This window comes from Aedes aegypti, chromosome 2 (genome assembly GCF_002204515.2).
Source record: "Aedes aegypti strain LVP_AGWG chromosome 2, AaegL5.0 Primary Assembly, whole genome shotgun sequence".
In the NCBI taxonomy this organism is placed as follows: Eukaryota; Metazoa; Arthropoda; class Insecta; order Diptera; family Culicidae; genus Aedes; species Aedes aegypti.
Window position 1 is genome coordinate 64,906,268 of NC_035108.1, and position 17,673 is coordinate 64,923,940.

The window sequence follows — 17,673 nt, forward strand, 5'->3', positions numbered from 1 at the left end:
ACTGAAAACCCCTTTCACGTAATATAACGTAAACGGAATTTCTGTACAATTGAGACTACGTGGAATTCGTTTAGCATATAGGGAGCCGGTTCCTATTCTTGCCACTTTTGATTCACTTCAGCAGTGGGGTATTTTGGAAGCTGCTGAGCCCATATTTAACCACAATGTGCGTTGCATTGAAGTGCTTCATAGTGCAAAGTTTCAGATAATTCGGCCAAGAAAACCCCCAATGCCAAAGTTAATCATGGAAGTGCCCAAAAGGGCCGATACACGCTGCCAAACATCGGAAATGGTCCAAGCATATAAACTCATAATTTTTTTCACATTTTGTGTAGTTTGTTTCACTTTTACACAAACTGTTAATGGTTCGTCACTTTAAGTGTCACCATTATTTTCTTATGTATGGAAATTTTTCATATCGATTGATAATATTATATTTATAATCATGTTTTTATCTCACAAATAATAGTTTATCATGGTCTAATAGTACTGAGTTATGCACACTGAAGAAGATAACTTCTATTTGATTCTTTGCGCATCTTCACTGACTTCGGTCAATCATGAAATAGCAACCATTGATATGTGTAGCCAGTCTAAGCTCTACTCTAAGCGAATTGTATCATATTGAATAATCGTGTTTTTTTTAATAAGAGATCTTTTTTGACAAACCCCTCCCCCCCATTTTTCATGATTTTTGTATGAGTCCTTCAAAATTTTTGTAAGGCTTGTCACGCTTGGTTTACCCCTCCTCCCCCCCTCCCTTCGAAGCGTGAAGTAATTTGTGCATGATCCCTGAATATTGCAATTTTAGAGTAAACTTTCCGTTTTATGGTTCAACGAAAAGCTCCGTAGCTGTCACATCTATGATTTGCGATGGTAAACCATCAGTAGGCTATATGATACATTGGATATGGTTTCGATGCTTGTTATTTTTTTAGGTATTTTTCATAGTGTTTTCTCTTTCAAGCATGCTATGATTGAATTGCTTGCTTCAATGATAGAATGATTTCGTAGCCTGTGGTAGAGCTTTGACAGCTGCGGTAGAAATCTGCGGCTGAAAAAAAGCACTTTAATTCGCTCTGCCTGCTAATATAGTGCTAGTGTACAACTAACGTGCCCTGTATTAGCCGTATAATAGCCCTATACTTCTGTTTCGTGGATATCTTAGAATCCTGAGAAGTTAGAAGGAGGCCGCCTTTGGCAAAGTTGTTCAGTAGCTAGTAGCTAGCATTATTTGAGCCAAGAAATTCGAAATTCTGCCACCAAGCGGCGCTAGTGAAACTGTTTGTTCAAAAACATAGTCACGAGGATATGTAAGCCCTATGCTATTTGGAAATAAATGTCGAATACGAACAAAAACTATGCGAACGTTGCGGGTGGCGGGTTGACTACCTATCAAATATTTGTATCAACCGATAAAAAGGTGGTCGATGAACATTAAAGAGAGCGTAACGTATGTTTGTCTATGATAACACTTTTTTTCTGGCAAAGCTGTTTAATAAGCCAAGGGCTATCGTTCTTCAAGCCAAAAGATTCGAAATTTTTAAAAAGCGGTGTAAGTGTGCATGAAACTTTTGGTTTACACATGTCTTAGCGTAATAACCACTTACAAAAATTACATCTTCGGCAAAGTTGTTTAATAAGCCAAGGGCAATCATTGATCGAGCTAGTTGATTCTTAATTTTACCACCAGGTGACAGCAATGAGCAATGCTCATTGAGCATGAAACATTTATTTTGCAAATATCTCATCAGCCCGATTACTTCGCAAGATAACGTATTCGGTAGAGTTGTTTAGTAGCTCAAAAGTTATGCTTATTTAATTGAAGCTTGGAGATTGGCTAAAACAGGCCTGCCCCCCATTTTGTGCGGCCCGCGAAGAGTTTGAAGACCCTTCTCATAACTGGCCCGTTAACTGATCCTCCAACGTAATGTGAGATTACAATAAGGGTTAATTTCAACTAACGTCAATTTAAAGCTACAAACTAAGTTAGGTGATTTCTTATATTCTTTTATTCTATTCATTTATTCAATTATAACACATGAATCATTCAAAATTGTATTTCAAATAATTTGATAAGCAGCACTTTTCTCAACTTTGTGCTAAACTGGTCGAACAGGGAGTCCTAGGTAGGATTATGCCAAATATTAGATAGATTCATTTCTTACAAAATCTTTGGCATGATTGTAACAGAATTCTAGACATTAATTTTGAAGAAAAAATGTCAGGATTCTCATATAATGCTGGAGAGAGTTCTCTAAAAAGTTTAGTAGAATTCCATAGGTTATCAAGGATTACAAAATTTAATTCGGAGCATAATTTAAACATCTTGTGAGCAGAGTTTTTGCATAATAGTAGGTGAATTTCTGATAGAACTCTGAGTAAGACTCTAATAAATTTCTGGAAAATATTCTCAAGAGTCCAGAATTGTGAACATTTCAATGCGTTGTTGTATTTTATTACACTGGTAGTGATACCTCGCTGGTTATACACTGCATTTGCGGAGTACGCTTTGAAATTTGATGTATTTGTTCGTAGCTTCAAAAACAAACTTATTTTATTTTTGACTTACCATGCATAACAGGAAACATTTTTCCTTAATAAATAAAATAAAAATATGGACGTCAGGTTGAAGAATCATGCCTTTCAATTACGCCTAAGCGTGTTGAAAATTTGCATTTGACTTACTTTTTCGGTAGTCCATACACCTAGAAATGTTTTACCGACCTTAGTAATGTAATCTAAGTGTGTAATCCTGATAAGATTCCCTGTAGAACAATAAATAAAATATTCAGTAGCAATCATCACTAAAAAACTGCTGGTTGTTTTTTGCTCTTAATAACCAAAACGTAGGAGTTGTTCGTGCTCTAAAAAAGTTTGGCCCGCCACAAAATTTCAATTCTGGGATTTGGCCCGCGGCTCAAAAAGGTTGGGCGGGCCTGGGCTAAAATAATGATAAACCTCGAGCTACTGAACAACCTTGCCGAAGACGCCCTCCTTCTAACTTGTCAGGATCCAGGGATATCTGCAAAACAAAAGTTTCCTGCTGACTAGCGCTGCCTGGTGGCAAAATGTTGAATCAATTTAATGATAGCTCTTGAGGACGCTATCTTTCTAAAAGGACAGTCTCCTGAGATATTGTCAAACCAAAAGCAAAAGTCCCATGCAAAAGTCCCAGTACCACCTATCGGGCAAATTCCGAATTAAATGAGGTACTATCAGATAGCGCTCCACCTTCAGAACAGCTTTACTGAAGACTTCATGTTTCGAAATTATTTGGATTTTGAGATATATAGATTTCAAACTATAGTCTACTCGAACCTTATATAATGCGTTCATTATTATGCGACTTCCATGTACATTTGTTGATTTTAACGCATTATTACCATACTGTAAACAAAAACTGATGACTATTATTCGTTAGAAGATTCTTGGGGTAACTGAATCATAACTGTTGTACAAAGTTCAACAGCGCGACAGCCCGAACGTTAACAACGCAATATAATAACCGTTATTTTGAAAATTTGGCTTTTTTTCGGTGAACGCGATACCTTTACTCATAGTGAAAGGGAGCAACGAAAGTAATGAAATTACAAGATAGATAGAACCGCAAGCGAGCGACGAGAGAAATGAATAGAAGTTGAAAATTTGTTTTAACAGAAGGCCATATGTTTGAACAACACAATCTTGAATGACTAGATGCTGTAGCGTTGGTCACTACTAACACTAGACAGGCAAAAAACTGTCGCCTCCACCTGTCAACTATATTGTTTGGTGTATATAACAGTTCTATCGATCGTTGGCATATTTTCAGAGATTGGTACAAAATTGACGTTACTTTTAGCAGTTTTCGCGCCTAATCTCGCATACCCCTAAATGTCCCAAGTGATCCTATTCGAACTAAAGTTAAGGACATATCCCCTTGAATACCAAAATGGCCTCTAATATGGCACCTTACTTCCCCCTTCACTTTCCACTCCCTCCTCCCACGCTTCTCACAGTGTTTTCGAGAGCGATCACAAAAAATGATTATTCGAAGTTACTAACCTTATTGTAGAGAGGTGGTTTCTTAACTGAAAGCATTCCATAATGTGTTTTACACAAAATACCAGTTTTTGAATGCAAACACGTAGTTATGCTGTGATTTGTGTTGTAAAATACCACGTACTACCGAATCACTTCTTCTTCACGCACCGATATATTGTTTGCTGGCTTTTCGGTGCCCATTAAACTCACTTTTAAAAGTATTTCTACTCACCGTAGCAATTCAAAAATCTAATGCAATACGTAAAACACTTTAATTAATCAATTTGTGCTCGAAAAACTACACCGGAACGCGAATTCACTGAGGCAACATTGTTTATGAATCGGATGCGCAGCTCTCACTGATTGGAAGTGATGTCAGTTTTTATGTTTGGAATTAAAATTGTTTGGATATTCATACACTTGCTACCACCACGTGTTTTACAATTTCATAACACTCAAAAGGTGTACAATGTCACAAGTGTTGCAAAACATTTTTATGCGTGGGAAAAAACAATGTACAACGCAATTTAACAGCAAAACTGAATATAAGATAGCATACGGTACAATTGACTGTAAAATTCAAATGCATACTGATGGCAACTTTGTCCGTTCGTGGGAAGCGAGAGAAGAGAGGAATAAACTGCCAAAAATAGTAAACAACACACGCATGGTGTGAAAAATGCTTATAATTTTGGTCAAAAAACATGTGTCCTCTACCAAATGAAATAAATTGTGATTTTGATCTTTTTGAAGTAGTTGATGAATTCATATTGACAATAATACCTATGTTTGGAACGTGTGCAAGTAATACTGCCTGCATAATTCTGTGGGTGGAGATATACATGGAACATGATGATTTATTTTTAGCCGACGCACATAACATTGTGCTCCGCCTTGTTGGGTGGCTCGAGAGGGTGCTTTAGCGGGTGGCTTGAGTGGGTGGCAACATTATGTTTACATGCTCAATGAACCCTCACCTTAATTTTTTTGCCAATTGGATTCTACATTTATAAGGTTTTTTATGCCTGTCCCATGTTAGTAGTGACCAACACTACATCTAGCCGTTCAAGACCAGGACGTTTGGCAACGATTTGTCGAACCAAATAGATTCGTGTATTAAATCACCACCTACATTATGTTTGTTAGTCTTCATTTCGGCTCAACTTATTAAGGAGGTGCATTTTACTCCAAGCCCTCCTATCTCCTTTATTTACACCAATGCTCAAATAAGTAAAATCAGTAGGGTTTTGTTCTACTTCGTCGTAAGCGCTACAATTCGTCGTATCAAACTTTAAATGTTGCACCACGGCGGATATTGAAACTTACCTGCAACATAGATCCATTATCCAAGTGTAATTTTGTGAAAGCTGTTATGGTTTGTACACTTGTACACCAAAAATGCAATAAAACTACTGTATTTCGGCAAATAACTTCAGTTCAATTATCCACTTTGCACTTTTTCACCGAAATCGCATGGACGAACACGATTTGAGAGAAATGCTTAGCGATCGACTGAGCCACACCACTTTCCAACAAAAGTTAATTCCCGCCCCCGTGGGTGGCTTACTTCGCCGGGTACTTATTTTCACTATGGAAAACCTTCGTACTTCTTCACTGAAGGATTTCATTCCAATCACACGCCGTAAAAGTTCTATAAATCACCAAATTTTACGAAATTTCCTGAACCGCCGCGTAAAATTGAGAATGTAAACAAAGTTCAATCCGTAGTACTGAGAAAAAAAAGCTTGTGCGCATCAATGTGTGTGCGACGCTCGACGTAAAAATACGGTTCCTTTGATTGTGTTGTTTTCGCTGTACTGTGAGCAAATGCCATAATTGTACGGTCAAAACGAATTGTGTTCATATGTTTGGGCTGAATTTTGATGACGAACAATCCAGGGCACAGGAACCTGTAAATATTCATTTCAATTTGAAAAACTTTCGCAACCTAACCTCACTATTGATCGCTAAGTGGTTTTGTTTGTGTGTAGTTCAAACTCGTTGTCCTTTTTTCAGCTGTTCTAGAGTATCGTACAGTCGGTCGTTATTTTTTTACGTACAACTTGAATGAGTCGTGTTTTACGCATTTTTTTTCTTTTTCAATCTAATTACCCTGGAAGAATCGGTTTTGCTTTATAATGGCAATTGAGCAAAAATTATTATTTCCAAAAAGTAACCTACGCCTTCATAGATTTGGTTATTTAGTCTCCACGTCATATTTTAAGCACAATAGAAAAACGAATGCTTTATTTTCAGAAGACCTCTCAAAGCACAATGACAATCATAAAAATTAACACTGCTTCAGTGAAATTGAATTTATTTTCCATATATTATTTTCAAAATGTGTTTTCCTGAGATTATCTATCAACATATTTGGAGAAAAACGCTTATAATTTGCTCAAGATCTATAAACATTCGAATGTGATTTTAAAAGTATGAAATTTTTGAGTAAAACGACCCTAAATAGTAAAAATTGTACCTAGGAATGTGAATAAAACTCAAAAATGTGTCTCTCTTCCATACAAATATGATTGTGCGATATTTGCAAGAAAACCATTCGCCAGAATGACATTCGACAGAAAGTACCATATGCCAGAAAACCATTTGCCAGAAAGTACCTTTCGCCAGAAATCCATTCGCCAGAATGTACCATTCCCCAGAATGGACCAGCCTCTAGATTTTTTTAATTTTTTTTTTCTTCAGATGAATCAAGTTTGCAATTGTAGGAAAAATAATCGAGCCAGAGCTTTAAAACATTTTGTGGGATTATTTTTGTTAGTAAGCTCTAGGGTCTCTTGGACACCAGTTGATTTAATGAGCCAGCTTCGAATATCCGTTTTGGGGATTGTGGTTCTTGTATTCTAATTGTTGGACGAAGTACACACGGACTTCCTCACGGTTCCAAAATAAAAATATCGATTTTTCGAGCATTCAAGGATCAACATCAATATTTGAAGTTTTATAAACATGAATTAAAAAGACTGCACAAAATCCTGCTGGACCGTGGAACTAGAAAGCAGAAAACATACAATGGAATAAAAGTTGCATTCATTAAAAGCTGCTCCACTATGTATGCTTACTGATGTAAAGTTTTTATATTCAGCAGAACGGATAATAAAGTAAGTAAATATGTCCCTATAAATTGGTATTATGGTTTAAAAGACTTCACAAGATATTCGCCCTTCTTTTCAGCTTTAAAATAAATGTTTTTTTAATGTTATTTTGTTTTATACGAAATTATTGTTTGGAATATTTGACAAGAAGTTCTCCCTTCTTTTATCATAAGCTGTTCTTCAAAGTTTTGTTTCCTCTTAAGGGCTAGTTCATTGGATATTTATAAGATTTTGACATACGTTGAAACTATTTGTGCCGACTGTTCGATGAAGTAATTAATGCCGCCACTCCCAAACCAAAGCTACATTTTCCATAACAACTTTCAGGAGCTTTCAGACAAATTAAAACAGTTTTAAGTTTAATAATAACATCCTTTATATGGAGAATGAAGAATTCTTATTTGCCCCAAACCATATCAAGTAGCGATAAGCAATGACCATTATCACTAAAAACCTTTTGGTCTATTTTTACCCGAATGTTGTTCCCTCGAATATCTTTGCCCCGAACGTCACCCAAGAAACATTTGCCTATTTTATAATCATTTATTAAGCAACTTTTCACAACTACATACTGAATAGTTGCTTTATTATATTACTTTGCAGCTGCTACGCACACATTGTTCAAGCAAATCTGGCGAAATTATTAAGCTTCTTATCATTTAGTGACCGTAATCATATATTGTAATGATGTTTATTCAGGTTTCACTTAGCTTAATAAGAATTGATGATTTAACAACGCTAGTTTAACAAACTACATTATTGCAGTTTAATTCAGCATCATGTTTAACAACATTTTAATTATTTCCAAGTGAAGCCTTTGTTCAGGCGTTGTTCACACAAATTTGGAGAAGTTATAAAGCGTGTCGTTGTATATTGACTTTATTCTACAACTTCAAAATCGCTTTATAAGCATTCATCTCAGTTTTTATTCAACTGCCACAAAATTGATTGAAAACAAATAAATGACTAAAAATAGCTAACACTGTATACATCAAATGCAGTTGTATACCTTTACCATGAATTAATAACCACACTTTTAATAATTACCTGAATACTAGATTCAAACTCGAGACCTTCCCATCGTCAGCGGTATAACTTGCCATCTGCGCCATCCTTGAATTCATATATCAGTCTTCCAGTGCCCAATATAAACCTCTTGTAGCTGATTATTGACCATGCTTGAGCTTCTATTCAACAATAACTAATCAACACGTGCTATGCTGATCAACAACTGAATAAGCGCATTACTTCTGCTATGCTGTTCAGTACTGATGCGACTGATGCGAGCTGAACTCAGTCGGCTATTTATAGCGCACAGTGAGAAAATTTATTTCAATGCTGGTTAAAAATAAAGTTTATTCACAAATTAAAAACAGTCTGAAATGATTAATCAAATTTCATAATAAGTTTTAACTTGTTGAAACTTTAATTGAATTGTTCATCTAACTATACCAAAATTCATTTATTAAATGTATAATATTTCTACTAGGTTAATATTTTATTTGTCGTACTTTTTCCATCTATTAAACATTATACAAATTTAAAATATATTTCAATCAATAATCCTATGTCAGAAGACTGATTCAAAATATTTTCTAAACATAATTGAATATTGTATTGAGGAAGCATCAGTTATAATTGTATCCAACATGTTTTTATATATTAGTAAGTTAGTGGTGGATTCGCCAAGGGCGAAAAGCCACTCAAATAAAGATAAATAATAATAATAGTAGTAAGTTGAATATTGCAATATATTAGGAATACAACGCAATTTTTAGATATTTTGTCCATTTTTCAAAAATTTGGCTATGGTGTGACCTCTTTTGTAAGGCTTCTTTGTTGCTGAACAATGTGTTTAGTAATCGTTATTTTGAACTTCTTTGGATGACTTGCTCGGATGATATATCTATGTTGTATTGGGATTTTATAAAATACCTATTCAGCTTTTAATCATGTTCATGTTAAACATGGAAACAGCTGAAGTGCGAAGCAACCAAAACGTTAGTTCGTCTCCTGTACATTTGTTTACACAATTATATTTGTTTGGTGGAATATTAGCTCTTTAATAGAAGGAAAAATGACTTGTTCAACTCATTAGTAAAACAATCTTGACAAGTCGGCAGATATTTTTTTTGGAGAAGTTTAATAAGTGTTGATTCTACTATTATTCATTCCAATGAAAAATGTTGAACATTGACTTAAATTTGGATCTAAATACCATCTTCTCAGCTCTTTGTAGGGCATTTTTTCAGTTGTCACCATTATTCAACAATAATTAACTATATATGTTTATTTGTGGCACTTGACTGTAAGTTGGGTAACCACTTTCATGTAACTATTGTTAAATTATTATTTATACTTCGATTATCATTGAAAATGTTATGATTAGTAACTTTTTCCGATATCAATAACGTCGCAGATGATGATCACTACGTCTGGAAAATTTTAATTTTGATATTTTTAATCCAATGTGATTCGAACATTACCCTCGTTGATCCATTACGTCGCCATTACGTCCATTACGTTAATCCATCCATCGCATACACGTCTTAGATTTGAGTTGAAAAACATTTGAAACATTTGAAAATAACATAAAAAGACATAATATGTTTTGCTTGAATAAGAGCATACTCATATACTGTTATTCACATTGTTTATAAGTTTTACTAATCATGCTGGTCAACATTTTAAGTATTAGACACTGAAACTTTTGTACGATTTGTTGTTAATCAAATGTTCAATGTTCTACTTAAATGATGGCTACAACCTATAGAAGCTTTTAATCAGTCAATTGTTAAACTTCTCATGTGTTGTAGAACAAAAGCTACTATATTGGCATTTTCGGAGGTTTATTCAGCTCTTTTTCAAAACACAAACTGCAAGTGGAATAAAAGCTTTTTTATAAGTGGAAATTAATTTTATTAATGATTCAACTAAAAATTTGTTCAGCAATGGTTGCTGCTATGCAGCTTGTATTAAACACGTAAGTATCTTAAAAGCTACCAATTGTTCCTTGGGCAGTTACCCGAATGATACTTTTCCCCGATATCCGTTCTCCCGAATTACCCGAAATTTGTATGGATCATAGTACAGGTCGGACTCGATTATCCGGAGACTCGAATATCCGGTGACTCGATTATCCGGGATTCGATAATCCGGAATTTGATTCTTGATGTTCTTGTTTTTCAATTTTTATGCATAAATCTGAGATAATTCAGTATTGCAATATACAATATGAATGGTTTTGCAGTTTTGAACGTTTTTAAGAAAAGGGGGATTTGAAAGTGTTTTTTGTGTATGCTGGCCTTTTTTTTTATAAAGACCCCTACTGTTCCTAGAAATACATATAAATAAGACAACGAACAAAGATAATATTTAAGTTCTTTTATCGAAGATTTCATGTTTTTTCTTCATTATTCGATTATCCAGAGTAAAAAAAAATCGATGCTCCGGATAATCGAGTCCAACCTGTATTAAGATAGAACCACCCCCTTCTACCTCCCCCTTGAACGATCACGTGATTTATGGACGGCCCCAAAATAGATCCAGTTCAAAATAAAGAAACAATCCTCAGAGACAGAATGGTGAACTAGAAAGAACGATAAAGAAAACAAGAAAAAAATGCTGAGTCCGGAGAAGCTTTGAAGAACCGCTGATCAAAAAAGAAGGGTGCATATCATATGAACCATTCATCACCCTGAAATAAACAAAAAGTAATGATAATTATGAGTGCCAAAACATTTTCGAGAAAATAGGCCATTTGAGCAAACGGGGTATTCAGGGAACTGGCTTTTGTGAAACTGGTGTTCGGGGAATCAATATTTAGTAGAAAGTAGCACAACCCCAATAAACTTCCAATGGAAAAGCAAAAATTATCTGGTAGTTGTACGAGAAATTCTGTACAATACAATATTGTGATGAAGAACAGCTCGCGGTGAAAGGAAATGCCATTTTCTCAAAGTTAAAACTAGGTAAAACAGCTTAGAATATTGTATCAAAACCTCATAGGCAAAAATATGACAAGAGATGTAGAATAACAGTGTTATATTGTCTCTGCTCTGTGCACTAGCAGAAAGCCTTAAGGTGAAGATGAATCGAAGCCAAACCTCAAATTTTCAAAAGCACGGTTCTAGAGAACCAAACATCCGTTTAAGCTGAAAACTTAATCGATTGGTCACTACCAGCAAGTGACCAAAGTTTTCAGCTCAAACGGGTGTTCGGTTCTCCAGATCCGTGCATTTGAAAATTTGAGGTTTGGCTTCGATTCATCTTCACCTTAAATAAAAATAACGAGATTGTTAAAATGCTATTAGTTCAATCTGATGCTCTCAAAGATGTGAAAAGTGACACAAGTCGAATAGTGTGACGGCCATCTTCGAATTATGAGATATTTCACCATGCATTAATTGACCAAAATCGACAAGAAAAATAGTTCTGGGGAATGGTACTTTCTGGCGAATGGTTTTCTGGCAGATGTCATTCTGGCGAATAGTTTTCTGGCGAATGGTTTTCTGGCAAATATCGCACAATCAGTTAGATAAGCTTATATGGATATTATAATAGACTATTTCCGTGAAAAAAATTTATTGACTTATATGCTTTCTGTCAATTTACTGAACAAACTTTCCTAGGGAACCGATATGTTTTGGAGCCTTTAACTGTAAGTAAACAATGAAAAACTTGCGGCACGTTAGTGCACCCCTCGGTCTCCTACAATTTGTTTCACCTCGGTTTTGCCACCACGTTGTGGTGAATTTACGATCAGCTGGCATGACCAGATGATTTTTGGTTATGTTTTCATTCATCATAATGGGCTCCGTTGCGGTTTCGCTCCCTCCTTCCTTCGCGACTCCTGAAGTCTCCGTAATCACCGCGGAAACCACCTTCACCGCTTCGGCCGGTTACGACCGCACCCGGCGAACACTATACGGTTCTGTAACGCAAGGATTGTTGTCGACAGATGCCTGATCTCTCTGCTTTGTGCTGACGAGGATTGAAGGGATTGAATATGTCGGAAGATTCCCGCCTTGCTGCCTTAAGGCGGAAATCTTCCGGATCAACAGCCAACAGATAGATTAAGGTATTTGTCGGCATGAATAGTAAAAAATAGCCTCTAATAGGGTTTCGTTCTTCTCCGTCGTAAGAGCTACTATTCGTCGTATCAAACTTAAAATGTTCCACTACGGCGGGTATTCCAACTTACCTGCAACATAGATTCATTTTCCGAATGTAATTTTGTGAAAGCTTTTATGATTCGTCCACCTGTACACCAAAAATGCAATGAAACTACTGTATCTCGATAAATAACTTCAAATCAATTATCCACTTTTCACTTTTTTACCGAAATCGCATGGACGAACACGATTTGAGAGAAATGCTTAGCGATCGACATCAGTCACACCACTTTCGAGCACAAGTTTCTTCCCGCCCCCGTGGGTGACTTTCTTCGCCGGGCACTTATTTTCACTATGGAAAACCTTCGTACTTCTTCACTGAAGAATTTCATTCCAATCACACGCCGTAAAACTTCAATTAATCATCAAACTTTACGAAATTTCCTCAACCGCCGCGTATAATTGAGAATGTAAACAAAGTTCAATCCGTCGTAATGAGACAAAATAGCTTGTGCGCATCAATGTGTGCGCGACGCTCGACGTAAAAATACGATTCCTTTGATTGTGTTGTTTTCGCTGTACTGTGAGCAAATGCCATAATTGTACGGTCAAAAGGAATTGTGTTCATATGTTTGGGCTGAATTTTGATGACGAACAATTAATTTTAAAAGAAATTAGTATATTCCATCATGCTGAAGGAATGGAGGGAGATGCCCGTAGATCTATATATTCTAGTAAACATTTTATTATAGCGTTGATATATTGTGTTTTAACCACTCAACACATCACAGTGAGCCGTAAGTTGTGGGACGAATCTGGAAACTGATTGCGACGGAGTTGAAAACGATACGACGGATTGAGAATACGATAAGATGCATTTTTTTTGCATTATTTCCAAAAACAGATCAAGGTTTATCAAAATGTTATTGTACAATGCTAAAGCCGTTTTGAGAAAGAATTGTTTGGCATCGGTTTGTATCAGCATCAATCACTGCAATACTGGGAAAATTGCAGCTCTCACTGATCAATGCTTAATACGATGGATACTAGCACATCACCCTAGAACTAGCGGTACCGTAACTGCTGGGTGGATGAGAGATTTTTTGTTAGGGGGTGGTTTTGAATTTTGGATCTGTGGAGGAAAATATATTTTCCTATAGGAAGACTTGAATCGGGTTGGAGTTGGAACTGTGATAAAGAACGGGTTGCGCCAGTTCCAACCTGCACACTTAAATCAGAATGCCGATCTCAGCTGTGCAAATCTTGGTTAATGTTCGTTTGCTGACATATCAGCAAAAGTGACGTTTGATGTCAGCGGCACTCACAGGTGCTGCTATAAACAAACTTGATTTTTTGCTGAGATATCAGCTAAAGCTTAGTTGCTGAAGGCTCGGCTGTGCGGATCTCGGCAAAACAATGAAAATTAGCCGAGCTCAACTGAGTGTGTGGTTTAAAAACGTTTGTATGCGTAGTTTCGGTGGCGCTCCTGTTTGGGGCGCCCTGACCGGGATCACGGTCAGTTTGAGCGCGCACCTGATTTGACGTTTGCAAATGTAAACAAGCATCCCAATGCAGGGGTGGAATCGAAAAACTGTTGCAAAATCACCACGCTGATACCCATAGGGTTGAACAAACTGTGCCGCATCTCGAATCATTTTTCAAAATGTGGTGAGTATCCATGTTTTTAAAAATTTGTAAGAAAATCGAGAGTGCATATAAACAAAATCTTAAAGCGTTAATATTCATTAAAAATGATTGCCTTCCGAAGAAAAATACAAAAACTGGGGGTTAGATGTGACGGAAATGGTCTATTGTTCGTTATGTTCTGGAAAGACTATTCATTACACCTACACCCTTATCTGATTGTTTGTATTCCAATGATTTCCTGGATTGCCTTGAACAGTAATTGTACTAAAACTGTTATAGAATATAATTAATTGAACCCATATGATTACATGGTTAATCTTTCGAAAGATCACTTACGATACGCTTGTAGATCTGACGGCATATACTCACAGAATTTCAACTATTTGTTCAAATAGTTGTTAAACTTAAGCTTGAACGTGAATATTTTATTAAACCTATACGGCTATAAATATTGCCCATAAATCTTCGAGAGACCATTAGTTATGCTTATAGATCTGTAGGCCTATTTCCCACGTGAATTCGTAGCTGACCTAGAGCATCAAAGTAAGTTGGCACATAGCTAACGAAGTCTATCAGAAACTTTGTCACACTAGTCTCATTTTTAGTATATTTAATATCAATCTACAACAATTCATACAAACCAAATTTTAAGGGCGAGAATTCTATTTACGTAACATAAATTCTATTAACGAAACTATCTCACAGACTTATCATTAAATTTTACGTCATATATGCCCGACATATTAAAATTTAAGTTAGAAATGACGTAATTTTCCGTCGCATCGAACTGAATATTGTTCGAATCACAAAAATGTTCAACCATATTGAACGTCACATGTAATATATTTTTTCTAAGTGTAACTTGCGTAAAATTCTATTTACGTACCGCCGACACAATGCGTAAATGGAATGCTCAGTTTATCACTCAAAATATAAGTACAATGTATTAACGAAGACTTCTCTCTTTATTCTCCAGGTTCAAATCCCTCCGTACTCCAGCCAACTATTTGGTCATCAATCTGGCGATCGCTGACTTCATTATCATGCTGGAGGCACCACTCTTCGTTTACAACAGCTACCACCAGGGTCCCGCTACCGGGAATGTTTGTAAGTACGCTTCAGATGTCAAACTTCATTCTCCTTCATTGATTAATCACCGAATACCCCTCAGGGTGCACGATCTACGCCCTGCTCGGTGCCGTCGGTGGCACAGTGGCCATTGTCACGCTCACCATGATCTCGATCGATCGTTACAACGTAGTGGTATACCCGCTGAATCCTAAACGCTCGACTACCAGACTGAAGGTCGCACTCATGATTGTATTCGCCTGGATCTATGGGTTGGTCTTCTCGGTCATCCCCGCGCTGGACATCGGCCTTAGCCGGTACACTCCTGAAGGATTCCTCACCGCGTGCAGCTTCGACTATCTGGAACGTACGTGGGATGCCCGGCTGTTCATGTTTCTGTACTTCATCTTCGCCTGGGTGGTCCCGATCATTGCCATCACGTTTTGCTACATCCAGATCTTGAGAGTCGTCATAGGTGCCAACAGTATCCAGTCGAGTAAGAACAAGAGCAAAACTGAAGTCAAGCTGGCCGGAGTGGTCATCGGTATCATTGGGTTGTGGTTCATCGCGTGGACTCCATACGCCATAGTTGCGATGATGGGAGTGTTCGGGTATGAAAGTCTGCTTAGTCCTTTGGGTTCGATGGTCCCCGCAATCCTTGCTAAGACGGCTGCATGCATTGATCCTTACTTCTACGCCATGAACCACCCTCGCTACCGACAGGAATTGAGGAAGATGTTCGGCCTTAATCAGCAGGATCTCGGAAACTCGCAATACCAGACTTCGCGCTATACGAGGAACGCCTCCCGGATGGACGACTCCGAGGGTGGTGCCAGTGAGCGGGTCACTATTGGACGACAACCAGGTAAGACGACCACCGATGAACCCGAGCCCTCCCAGCAGACGGAACAGGGCCCCCAGCCGACCTATAGCAAAAACCTTGCCGCAAACAGTAGGGGTGCTCTTCAACGGGCTCAATCTTCCATTTCAGCGGCCGACGACACGTCGCTGTCCGTTTCGATCGACCTGACCGAGACCAATCCCAACAGCAATCACTAGGGCAGGTGATGGCGCGCCCGGCAGCCAGTACAAGTACTGGTCACCTACCGGACGTCCAGGGATATCGATGACGACGACCGCGCAGTGGAAGAGGAAACGTTCGAGTGTTAGTTGGGGGTTCAAATCTGACGAGCTCTGAAAGATCGTGGATTTCAGAGCGATTCTTGACTTTTTATAACTAGAAATAATTGAAAAGTGCCTTCTCGTGATAGTTTTTTTAAGGAACGTACTAGACTTGAGGTTGTTTTAGAGTACAACGACGGTACACATGTACAATTCAAACGAAAGCCGCGTGTGGAGCTTTTGAAGTAGGTCTTAAGGTAATATTTATTGAAATGGACGAGAGGGATGATCCCATCCAACTGAGCCATTAACTAGATGATGATATCCAATTTTATCAGGCGGTATTGTACAGCTAGAGAAGTTGGAAACACATTCCCCGCCTAAAGTATGTCTGCTTCCATAAATTCTTCAACTATCATTAATTATTACGGAAAAGTCATGGTTTCATTGTGCCAAGGTTCGAAAGTGAATACGGCGCTTTTAATTAATCAATAAGGCATAATTTAAAAACAGACGTTCGAAAGGGAAAAGCAAAAGGGACACATTTATTGTTAACTTATTTAACTCGATCTTACTACCCTATAGTACTACAATCTTTATTATCTTCTTATATTTGTAAGTTGGATCTTATTATGTTCAGTTCGTTATGCTTTATTAAAAAATCTATTATTTCTATGATAGTTTCAGCGATCCTGCTTAATTTCCCAGTAATTTATTTTGAGATCAGTTACTTACTTTCGTGAAAACAGTTGTGTTTTCTGAGCAATTATCACTATGGTTTCTTCGACAAAATTTTTCAGGAACATAAGGACTGTTCAGTGATCGCCAGCAGCAGCATCTGTGTTCAAAATGCAAGGTATTCAAATAATCTGTCCATAAAGTACACGCGTAGAACTGCTCTTACATATAAGTCACCTCTTTAGCAAAGTTAGAGAGCCGACTAATTGCTGTTCTGGAAACATCTGACTTGTTCAGAATTTTTCCACGAGGTGACGCTAATGAGCTTTAATGATTTTCAATGTTTGTTGAGTTCGAGCTTGAGCTTGATTGGCCACCCATGCTTGCTACTCCAGTATCGCCAGATCAGCTGCACTTACACAAGGAACCAATCATATGACTGCTTGGGACCTGAGAGAGAGGAGGGAGGAGACAGCTGGCTTAGATTGCGAGCTCCAAAAAGTCAAGGGAACCTGTCATTGGAAAACTGCACAATCGAATGGCAGAGCATAAAAACCCGTCGTGAAAATCGTGCTTCGATTGTAGTCCGGCTCTCCGCAGGACACCTTCTAGCGCAATATTGAACAACAGGCACGGAAGTCCATCGCCCTGTTGTAGTCCCCACGGAGACTCGAACGAATTGGAGTGTTCGCCCAAGATCTTCACGCAGTTTTGCACAACTACCATCGTTGCTCTAATCAATCTTGTGAGTTTCCGGGGAAAGCTGTTCTCGTTTATGATCTTCCATAGCTCTACAGTTTAATACTGTCGTATACCGCCTGGAAGTCGATGAACAGATAGTACGTAGGGACCTGGTACTCACGGCATTTCTGGAGGATTTGCCGCACGGAAAATATCTGGTCCGT

At 37.6% G+C, this 17,673-nt stretch overlaps 1 protein-coding gene across 1 annotated transcript; it reads left to right on the top strand.

Moving 5' to 3' along the window:
- Positions 1-14,796: 14,796 nt before the first annotated feature.
- Positions 14,797-16,765, top strand: LOC5566350 (opsin Rh4). Its single transcript, XM_021846702.1, has 4 exons — positions 14,797-14,816; positions 14,877-15,007; positions 15,072-15,833; positions 15,960-16,765. Exons 1-4 carry the CDS (start codon positions 14,797-14,799, stop codon positions 16,025-16,027), a joined length of 981 nt encoding a protein of 326 aa, XP_021702394.1. The 3' UTR covers positions 16,028-16,765.
- The last annotated feature ends 908 nt before the right edge of the window (positions 16,766-17,673 follow it).

Bases quoted from the DNA above. Each gene is read 5' to 3' on its own strand.
- LOC5566350 (XM_021846702.1), top strand. From the start codon at position 14,797: ATGCGTAAATGGAATGCTCA. The intron at 14,817-14,876 runs GTTTATCACTCA...TTTATTCTCCAG, and splicing joins ATGCGTAAATGGAATGCTCA to GTTCAAATCCCTCCGTACTC. The intron at 15,834-15,959 runs GTAAGACGACCA...CTTCCATTTCAG, and splicing joins CACTATTGGACGACAACCAG to CGGCCGACGACACGTCGCTG.